This window comes from Saimiri boliviensis, chromosome 2 (genome assembly GCF_048565385.1).
Source record: "Saimiri boliviensis isolate mSaiBol1 chromosome 2, mSaiBol1.pri, whole genome shotgun sequence".
Lineage (NCBI taxonomy): Eukaryota > Metazoa > Chordata > Mammalia > Primates > Cebidae > Saimiri > Saimiri boliviensis.
In genome coordinates, this window is record NC_133450.1 from 201,870,458 (window position 1) to 201,881,389 (window position 10,932).

The 10,932-nt window shown below is 41.7% G+C and overlaps 1 protein-coding gene and 1 pseudogene across 3 annotated transcripts in view; both read right to left on the reverse strand.

Annotated features, from left to right (window-relative positions):
- Positions 1-10,888, reverse strand: part of ELP1 (elongator acetyltransferase complex subunit 1) — a 70,971-nt gene extending 60,083 nt beyond the window's left edge. Inside the window, exons 1-3 of one of the 3 annotated variants that reach the window (XM_074395133.1) lie at positions 10,754-10,888; positions 6,644-6,848; positions 5,678-5,830 (exon numbers count right to left, since the gene is read on the reverse strand). In XM_074395133.1, coding sequence (XP_074251234.1) covers positions 5,678-5,830; positions 6,644-6,793 — 303 coding nt within the window. In that variant the 5' untranslated portion in view covers positions 6,794-6,848; positions 10,754-10,888. Of the gene's footprint in view, positions 1-5,677; positions 5,831-6,643; positions 6,849-10,662 lie in introns of all 3 variants that reach the window. The other 2 variants (XM_010335990.3, XM_003925249.4) reach the window with 2 other exon arrangements.
- On the reverse strand, positions 6,857-10,656 carry LOC141583768 (RRP15-like protein pseudogene; annotated as a pseudogene).
- Positions 10,889-10,932: the final 44 nt, after the last annotated feature.

Consider the following 10,932-nt stretch of genomic DNA (forward strand, 5'->3'; position numbering starts at 1 on the left):
TTTATTATTTTGAGAAATGTTCCATCAATACCTCGTTTATTGAGGGTTTTTTAGCATAAAGGGCTGTTGAATTTTGTCAAAGGCCTTCTCCGCATCAAAATAATCATGTGGTTTTTGTCATTGGTTTTGTTTATGTGGTGAATTACATTTATAGACTTGCGTATGTTGAACCAGCCTTGTATCCCTGGGATGAAGCCTACTTGATCATGGTGGATAAGTAAACTTTTTGATGTGTTGTTGCAATTGGCTTGCCAGTATTTTATTGAAGATTTTTGCATCTATGTTCATCATGGATATTGGCCTGAAGTTTTCTTTTATTTTTGAGTCTCTGCCAGATTTTGGTATAAGGATGATATTGGTCTCATAAAATGATTTGGGAAGGATTCCCTCTTTTTGATTATTTGGAATAGTTTCAGAAGGAATGGTACCAGCTCCTCTTTGTATGTCTGGTAGAATTCAGCTGTGAACCCATCTGGACCTGGGCTTTTTTTGGGTAGCAGGCTCTTAAATGCTGCCTCAACTTCAGACCTTGTTATTGGTCTATTCAGGGTTTCGACTTCTTCCTGGTTTAGGCTTGCGAGGAGGCAAGTGTCCAGGAATTTATCCATTTCTTCCAGGTGTACTAGTTTATGTGCATAGAGTTGTTTGTAATAATCTCTGATGATGATTTGAATTTCTGTGGTAATATCCCCTTTATCATTTTTTATTGCATCTATTTGGTTATTCTCTCTTTTCTTTTTTATTAATCTGGCTAGTGGTCTATTTTGTTGATCTTTTCGAAAAACCAGCTTCTGGATTTATTGATTTTTTGAAGGGTTTTTTTTGTGTCTCTATCTCCTTCAGTTCTGTTCTGATCTTAGTTATTTTTTGTCTTCTGCTAGGTTTTGAGTTTTTTTTTATCTTGCTCCTCTAGCTCTTTCAATTTTGATGATAGGGTGTCAATTTTAGATCTCTCCTTTCTTCTCATGTGGGCACTTATTGCTATATATTTTCCTCTAGAGACTGCTTTAAATGTGTCCCAGAGATTTTGGTATGTTGTTTCTTTGTTCTCGTTCGTTTTGAAGAACATCTTTATTTCTGCCTTCATTTCATTGTTTATCCAGTCAACATTCAAGAGCAAGTTGTTCAGTTTCCATGAAGCTGTGTGGTTCTGAGTTAGTTTCTGAATTCTGAGTTCTAACTTGATTGCATTGTGGTCTGAGAGACTGTTTATGATTTCTGTTCTTTTGTATTTGCTGAGGAGTGATTTACTTCCAATTATGTGGTCAATTTTAGAGTAGGTGTGATGTGGTACTGAGAAGAATGTATATTCTGTGGATTTGGGGTGGAGAGTTCTGTAAATGTCTATAAGGTTTGCTTGTTCCAGGTCTGAGTTCAAGTCCTGGATATCCGTGTTAATTTTCTGTCTCGTTGATCTGTCTAATATTGACAATGGGGTGTTAAAGTCTCCCACTATTATTGTGTGGGAGTCTAAGTCTCTTTGTAAGTCATTAAGAACTTGCCTTATGTATCTGGGTGCTCCTGTACTGGCTGCGTATATATTTAGGATCGTTAGCTCTTCTTGTTGCAGTGATCCTTTTACCATTATGTAATGCCCTTCTTTGTCTCTTTTGATCTTTGTTGCTTTAAAGTCTGTTTTATCAGAGATAAGAATTGCAACTCCTGCTTTTTTTTGCTCTCCATTGGCTTGGTAAATCTTCCTCCATCCCTTTATTTTGAGCCTTTGTGTATCCTTGCATGTGAGATGGGTTTCCTGGATACAGCACATCGATGGGTTTTGGCTTTTTATCCAATTTGCCAGTCTGTGTCTTTTGATTGGGGCATTTAGTCCATTGACATTTAGGGTTAATATTGTTATATGTGAATTTGATACTGCCATTTTGATGCTAGCTGACTGTTTTGCCCGTTAGTTGACGCAGATTCTTCATTGTGTTGATGCTCTTTACCATTTGGTATGTTTTTGCAGTGGCTGGTACTGGTTGTTCCTTTCTACGTTTAGTGCTTCTTTCAGGAGCTCTTGTAAAGCAGGCCTGGTGGTGATGAAATCTCTGAGTGCTTGCTTGTTCACAAAGGATTTTATTTTTCCTTCACTTATGAAGCTTAGTTTGGCTGGATATGAAATTCTGGGTTGAAAGTTCTTTTCTTTAAGGATGTTGAATATTGGCCCCCACTCTCTTCTGGCTTGTAGGGTCTCTGCTGAGAGATCTGCTATGAGTCTGATGGGCTTCCCTTTGTGGGTAACCCGACCTTTCTCTCTGGCTGCCCATAGCATTTTCTCCTTCATTTCAACCCTGGTGAATCTGACAATTATGTGCCTTGGGGTTGCTCTTCTTGAGGAATATCTTTGTGGTGTTCTCTGTATTTCCTGGACTTGAATATTGGCCAGCCTTGCTAGGTTGGCGAAGTTTTCCTGGATAGTATCCTGAAGAGTATTTTCCAGCTTGGATTCATTCTCTTCGTCACATTCAGGTACACCTATCAAATGAAGATTAGGTCTTTTCACATAGTCCCGCATTTCTTGGAAAACTTGTTCATTCCTTTTTAACCTTTTTTCTATAATCTTGCCTTCTCATTTTATTTCATTGAGTTGATCTTCAATCTCTGATATCCTTTCTTCTGATTGGTCAATTCGGCTGTTGAAACTCGTGCATGCTTCGCGACGTTCTTGTGTTGTGTTTTTCAGCTCCATCAATTCACTTACATTCCTAAGTTGTCCATTCTCAATAGCATTTCATCAAATCTTTTTTCAAGGTTCTTAGTTTCCTTGCATTGGGTTAGAAAACGTTCTTTTAGTTCACAGAAGTTTCTTATTACCCAACTTCTGAAGCCTGATTCTGTCATTTCATCACAGTCATTCTCCATCCAGCATTGTTCCCTTGTGGGTGAGGAGTTGTAATCCCTTGTAGGAGGAGAGGTGCTCTGGTTTCAGGTGTTTTAATCCTTTTTGCGCTGGTTTCTTCCCATCTTTGTGGATTTATCCACCTGTCGTCTTTGTAGTTGCTGACTTTCAGATTGGGTCTGTGAGTGGATGTCCAGTTTGTTGATGATGAAGTTACTTTTGTTTCTTAGTTTTCCTTCTAACAGTCTGGTCCCTCTGCTGTAGGACTGCTGAGGTCCACTCCAGGCCCTGATTGCCTGGGGATCACCTGCAGCAGCTGCAGAACAGTAAGGGTTGCTACCAGTTTCTTCTTATGCTATCTTTGTCCCAGAAGGATACCCACCAAATATCAGTCTGATCTCTCCTTTATGAGGTGACTCTTTTTGGATATATGGGGGTCAGGAAGCTGCTTGAGGAGACAGTCTGTCCTTTATTGGAGCTCAAGTGCTGAGCTGTGAGCTCCGTCGTTCATTCAGAGCTGCTGGGCAGGTACGTTTAGGTCTGCTGCAGCAGAATCATAAACCCCTTTTTTTCCCAGGTGCTCAGTCCCAGGGACTTAGGGCTTTATGTTTCCTTTGTGCAGCTGCCTTTTTTTCAGGGCTGCCCTGCCCAGCGAGGAGGCAGCCTAGTCACTGTCTGCCTGCAGAGGCTTTGCTGAGCTGCTGTGGGCTCTGCCCAGCTGCCGTGTGAACTTCCCTGCAGTCCTGTTTATGTGGGTGTAGTTAGAACTGCCTCGGCGATTGTGGCCCACCTCTGTAATGGCGGACTCCCTCTGTAATGGCAGGTTGCCTCGGCAACGGCAGGCTGCCTCAGCAATGGTGGACTACCTCCGTAGCAGTGGAGTGCCTCGGTAATGGCGGACACCCCTCCCCCACAGAGCTAGACCGTCCCAGGTTCCTTGCTGTGAAACTCTCAACCCAGAGTGTTTCCAATTGCTGGTTTTTTTTTTGTGGGGGGTGGGACCAGCCGAGCCTGATCACCTGGCTCTCTGCCTCAGAGCCCTTTTTTTTTTTAAGTTGAACAGTGGACTCTCTCCCAGGTGTTCCAGTCACCTGTTGAAAAGAATCGGGATCTGTGTAATTTCCTGTGTGGTGACTCAGTGCACCGGCTGAAACAGTGGCACTGAGATTTGTGGTGCTTTTTTTGCCCGGGAATGTCCTGGCCTGGCTCCCTGTTTCAGTCCCATTTTTAATCAGATGAATGGGCAACTATGCCTTCCCGGGGCTCCAATGCCAGCTAAAAGGGTACCCAGACCAGTGTATTTTGTATGGAGAACCATTGTGCTGGGGCACCGGCCAAAACAGCTGCTCCAGCCAAAACAGTGGCACTGGAGACCCAAGGGGCTCCTCCACCTGGTCTGTGGGCAATAAAAATCCATCTGGAAATGTGGCATCCACCCACCCTCTGTGCTGTCACTGGGAGCTGCAATCCTGAGCTGTTCCTAGTCGGCCATCTTGGATCTCTATCTATCTTCGCATCTATCTTTTAAATACAAGAAAAACCAATTAAGCTGTGCATGACAGGTTTCCCACCAAGAACTGACAGTAAGATTTATTATTGTACTAAATGGAATGATTAAGAGTAAAGGTGACAGATTTAGACTGCTAGGGTCAAACTCCATTTGATTACTGTGTGACTGGGCCTAATTTCTAAGCACTATGTGCCTCAACTGCATCTTCTGAAAAAGAGGAAACGATAATCTACCTCACAAGGTCATAGTGAAGATTTAACAAATTTGCATGAAAAGTGCTTTAAAAAGTGCCAGGTACACTGTAAACAGTTAATAAATGTAATCTGCTATTATTATCCTACTATTAGTAGTGCTTTAATGTCTGTGACATGATCAGTGTTATGGAGATCACAACTAACGAAGTAATCAAAGAAGATTTAAAGAATCAGGCAAGTGTAATTTGAAACCCTTGCTGTTAAGAAGGTGAAGATAGAAATCCAGAAACTCAGCCAGGCGCGGTGGCTCAAGCCTGTAATCCCAGCACTTTGGGAGGCTGAGGCAGGTGGATCACGAGGTCAAGAGATCGAGACCATCCCGGTCAACATGGTGAAACCCCGTCTCTACTAAAAAAAAATACAGAAAATTAGCTGGGCATGGTGGCGCGTGCCTGTAATCCCAGCTACTCAGGACGCTGAGGCAGGAGAATTGCCTGAACCCAGGAGGCGGAGGTTGCGGTGAGCCGAGATCACACCATTGCACTCCAGCCTGGGTAACAAGAGCGAAACTCCATCTCGAAAAAAAAAAAAAAAAGAAAGAAAGAAATCCAGAAACTCAACTGTGCACTAGAGTAGAGAAAGAAGTAATTGGTTGAAGTCTATCTCTCCTGACAGTCATACATATGCAGGTAATGATAATGTATTACTTCAGTCCCCAGAATTCAGCAACTCTAAAGTTAACCAATCAACAGTCATAACATAAAAATCTAAGTCAGATAAACATTCAAAGACTTCCTAAATTAAGAAACAAAGGTTGCAATTCAGGATGAGAGTGATAAGAGGTGATCCTATACCACACAAGAATAGACAATTTTAACTTTAAACAAAAAACTATTCTCATTTGGAATGTTCTGATTTTTCGGATTAATAGATGCAGCAGACAAAACTGAGTTGTACAAGAATCTTAAAATACAGCAAAAGCCATGTTAATAATTTTTTAAATAAATATATAACGCAAAGACTAATTTGCAAAAGTGTAAATATTATGGCTACTGATTTGAAAACTTCCACAAATAGCAAGTAACCTATTTGAGGATGCCTGCGACTGCCCACTCACTGGACTCTTCCTCTTACCTGTTGTGTGCTGAGACTGCAGAGTATGACGTCTCCAGAGGCTGTGGCCACACACACAGACTCCTGATCCAGCAAGTCCTGAACGCCAACAATGCGGCCACTTCCATCCTCTGGGAGAAAGCCTTCTGCCACCAAAGAAACTTCATTTTTCACCTTTCACGAAAATAAACACAGAAGTGAATTAACCCAGTCTACTTTCAAGAATAATTGATAACATTTCCAGAAATAAAATATTTTTTAACATTTCTTTTATCAAATAAAAACTTTCAAAAATGTTTTTTCTAGATGAAAATCTAAACTTTCATCTGAGAAATATCAACACTCTCATCTTTAACAAGAAACATAGGTAATATGACCTTTTTGCCAAACAAACACAAAAATCAAAACAATAGGCCTGGTCTCTTTAAAAATGTGCAATAAGACATGATGTTAATAATTATGTTTTTCTAAGATTTCCATAGTATGGGGAAAAGGCATTAAAGAATGTAACTGCCTAAAATGTATTAGTAGAAGAATATAATCAAAGGACCATACCAAAACCAGCCCACAGAGGTTTTAAAAGCATGTACGGTTAGCAGCCAGCACTAAAGATTCTGATTTAGTTGATATGAGATATGGGCTCAAGCTTTTAGAAAGCTCCACCAGCAACTTGCATGTTCATTCCCAATTGAAAACCACTACTATAAACAGAATTTGCATGACCAAAAGGGTCAAAAGTAGGGTACCCACTCAAAAAGTAAGGTCAGTTTTTCTGACTTAGGTTAAAATCACAGCAGATTTAAAGATGGGTGACTATTTAAGCTATGTCTAACATGGCATATATATGAAGCAAAGAGAATGTTTATTTAGGAGGATATAAATTCATAAGAGGTATGAAATTCACAAAGACTATGTGGGGAAAGAAATTTGGAGGAAGACAAGTCAAGGGTCATACCCATGTGCTAGCATTCTCCATTACTAACTTACTTCTCTTGAGACAGGGTCTACTTCTATCAGTCCATGTTCTGAGCCAATGAGCACTGTCCCCTGTTCAGTTCGGAGAGAGAAGCACTGAGGTTTTCCTGGACCTTGAATATCTCTGAACTCCAGGGTCCAAAATAACTTCAGATTTCGCATGATGAAGTGATTCTCACGACACAAGTACCACTACCCCTTGATGAACCATTAATCCCTAAGAGAGAAAAAAATAGCTTAATAGAGATAAATGACCATACTTATTTAAGTGAAGTGATTCAGCAGGTGAAGAAGTGGTAATTAGAATCAGAATAACAAAAAAACAAAACAAAACAAAACTTACCTCTCTGAGGACGCACCCATGTATGGATTATAGCAGCAACCTGACCCACTCTACACAGTTATGGTCTACAAATTAGAATTCTGAAAGCTATTTTATGTTCTCACTCTTTAAAAGAGGAAGCTTTTAGAATGTTTGCTTCAAAAAAGATGCAAGTAAGTTTTGGTGACATTCCTTTGAGAAAGTTGAAAGAACAAATGAATGGGGAAACATTTTATTTTTGCATATTAGGGACATCTTTATAAAATCCTAAAGAAAAACAAAAGGGTATCCCATTGATTAGCACTATTTGAAAATCCATGTTTATATACTGGCAGTTGAAGAGAATCTGAAATGACTTTAATATTCACCAGGTCTATTAATTTATAAACTGGCTTTATACATTCACAAAAAAATTGAAATCAAAGATAGAAAAGCATTTACTGTTCTAAGGGGGAAAGAGAAAATATGGAGATGTGACAACAATTTACTTCAAAATGATGACCAACGTTTCAAGGAGCTTGATGACCTGACATAACTACCAGTAACTTCATTCTTCTGGCCAGGCTTTTCCCAGCACAATACAAAACGTTGAGAAAAGAGTGCTAAACAGGACATCTACTGTGGTCTGGCAAAATCAGACTTGCTTAAATGCATAACATTACCTAAGTAGGAAAAAAAAAATGTTAGTGTGCTATTTATATTCAGATCCCTTTAAGGTTCATGACTGTAAGTCCTAACTTATGTTAGGAGTAGCAATTACAAGGACCACACTGGCCTTTATTGTCACTTTAATCCAAGGAGAATTCCCTCATCTTGGCACCCCACACATGTATGACATAGAAAGAATAAAAATGAATCACTCCTAATAGTACACAGAAGATGAATGACAAGTATAATAGGAACTATATAATATATAATCTGGGATTAGAGGAAGGCAAGATTATATATGGAGTGAGGAAGACAATCAAGGCAGACAATGATTTTAGTAAGTTTTGGTGACATTTATTTTTTTTCAAGGGTTAAAATATAAATTTAATAAAGTATATATAAAGTGTAGATGAAAAGGGGAAATATGAAATCTGGCAAAAGTCTTTTGGCTTTCTTACAAATGGTATCCTTATAATTCCCCAACTATCAGAGGATGAAAAAATAAAATGATTGCAATTCAATTGTATTTCCTGTGATACTTTATGTATCAGAGTCACTTGCACATTCTGGTCTGCTGTCATCTGGCCCATCACTTTCCTTACCCCAGTCTTTCATAGATGCTTCCATCGTGAATTCATCACATAGGATCGTCCAACCTGGGCCCTCTTCTGATTTCACTTCAGCCCGTTCGGTTTTTGGTTTCTTCCTGCTTGAAGTAGTCTCATTTGTACTTCCACCCATTCCTCTCAAAACACTGATGAAATCTTTCTCAGAAACAGTTGATATCAACTTAGCACACTTTCTAATAGAGCTTTCAGCTTCTTTAACCTTTTCATCAACGTTCTTTTGATGTTTCTGAACGGCATTATATAATTACACCACACTCCTTGTTGCAATTCTCTGAAGATTTCCATCTCATTGTTTTGGACAATATCGGGCTTCACTCTGCACATCGTTTCCCACTCTAGCCTCTTATCACGTTGCTTTATTTTCTCTAGTCTTTTTGCTTTAACTTTTCTTTTTCCTTTTCCAGCTTATTTTTGACCAGAATAGTAGGTTTAGTTTCAGGAGTTTGCTTGTTGAGGACTTTAGCCATGGCATCTGCCCAGCCCGTATTAGTCCCAACACTTGATTCTCGTCATTTTCATTTTCTTTGTCACAGGGCTCAGCATCACCCTCATTGTCAGCTTATATTGCTTCATCATCAGAATAAAAGTGGTCCTTTTCTGATCCACAGCTTCCTACAGAACCTTCGCTACCGGAAATGTCTGTGACCCTGCCTTCCAGCACCAATGCTACGGCTCCAGTTACCATTTTCATATTCCTCTCTGGGGTCTTTTTCAGATTTTCCTCTGCACTCACACCTGAGTCCGGAACGGCGGCTGCCATTTTTCCATTCCGGAAGTTTTTACATCACCTGACAGTTGCGTCGGTGGCAAACGGGAACTTCTGCCTCGGTGATATTTATATTCAAGAACTTCTAGAATTTACTTGAAAACTCTATCATATCATGCAGCCTTTTTTCTTTCTTTCTTTTTTTTTTTTTTTTTTTTTTTTTGAAACGGAGTTTTGCTCTTGTTGCCAAGGCTGGAGTGCAACTGCGCGATCTCAGCTCACCGCAACTTCCGCTTCCCGCGTTAGAGCGATTCTCCCGCCTCAGCCGCTGAGTAGCTGAGATTACAAGCGTCTGCCACCACGCCCAGCTAATTTTTGTAGTTTTGGTAGAGACAAAGTTTCACCATGTTGGCCATGGCTGTTCTTGAACTTCTAACCTCAATGATCCACCTGCCTCTGCCTCCCAAAGTGCTGGGATTAGAGGCGTGACCCACTGTGCCTGGCCGCGTTTTTCATCTTTAAACATCATAAAAATGCCTCAAAATCAGTTTCTCTGAAATTTCACACCCATCAGTCTTATTCCCTTATCTTCTTAGAGGAAGACTTGCCTCCACTTCTTTCCAGGCTAGGAAAGGAATATCCTCCATATTGCCCCAGGACCTAGGCCTATTGGTACTCTGTTTGACATCTGCAACCTCCAACTTCCCTGCCTCCATTGATTCAATTTTTCTCAGTCCTTAAATGTGCTAAAGATCCCTCCACACCAAAGGTTAATCCTGGATTCTCTCTTAATTTTCTGACAACTCCTTCATTTTCTTCCCTTGCTCCTTCAACTATTCACCTCTTGGCTGGACATCATACGTATAATTACGTGTACCACGGAGATCACGAATGTGCTGATTAGGCCTAAATACCCCTAGCTCTGACTGAATTAGCCCAAACTGAACACTAAAGCCACATTTTCAACCTGATAGAATCACAAGTATGTCTCACATGCACATCAAATAGGACCTGGAAAACAAAGAACTTGCTATTCTTCCGCCAAATGACAGTTCCCACTATTTGGGGACAGGGCATTTCTACTCTCTCTCTGTTCCCAAGCTGAAAAACTGTCTTTGCTGCCTTTCTGTTTACTCTTCATATCGATCTATTCACTGATGAGCGCTGTGGCTGTCAATACACAGTTGAATTCTTTACGATCCGATTTGTGGCCTACATCCAACACTGAGTTACTTGCTAAGTGCTGGGATCTGAATATTACTCAGACAGCCACCGTCTCCACGGAGATCATCGTTAACGGAAAATAAAGCCATGCAAAATACCACGTTAGACAGAGAAGCACAGGGGACACCACCTCCACGAAAAAGTCGCAGCCGCGAGAACGGACCAGCACCACATTAACAAACCTCTATTAACCGCCGCCTTCCACTGTGGGTTAATGCTCTCGCTTTCAGCGTTATTATCCATCCCCTGCATGAAAGCAGGAGTCTGGGTTAAGTGCGGATGGAGGCGCAGCAGGCATCCCCGGGCTTTCGCGCCTCCCAGCTCCCCCGACCGAACAGGTGGCAAGACTGCAGAAAGGATTTAAGGCTCTAGGAGAGAGGTGGTGCACTCCGCACTTCACTCCCCGGCCCGCAGCAGGCAGAGGAGCCTCGGGGTCTCCTTCACCAGAACATCGCTGGCGGAGGGGTCCAATACGTGTCTCTACCCTGGATGGATCGCTCACCTAAGGACCCCCAAAGAGAGGTGCGTCCGGCCTCACCTCCCCAGCCACGCGCAGCCGGCTACCCAGAGTCCGCTCCGAATTGCACACGTGCCTCTGTCCGCGGCTCCCACTCTCTCAGGAAGGGCCCCAGATCTCTTGAGGTGGAGGAGCCCTCCGTGAGTAAAGGCTGCAGCACTCTAGAGACGCCAGCGGCGCAGGGGTCGCGTCAACAGGGCGGGCCCAGCACTCGGCGCGTGAGTGACGTCACCGCAGGCGGAGGGGGCGTGGCCT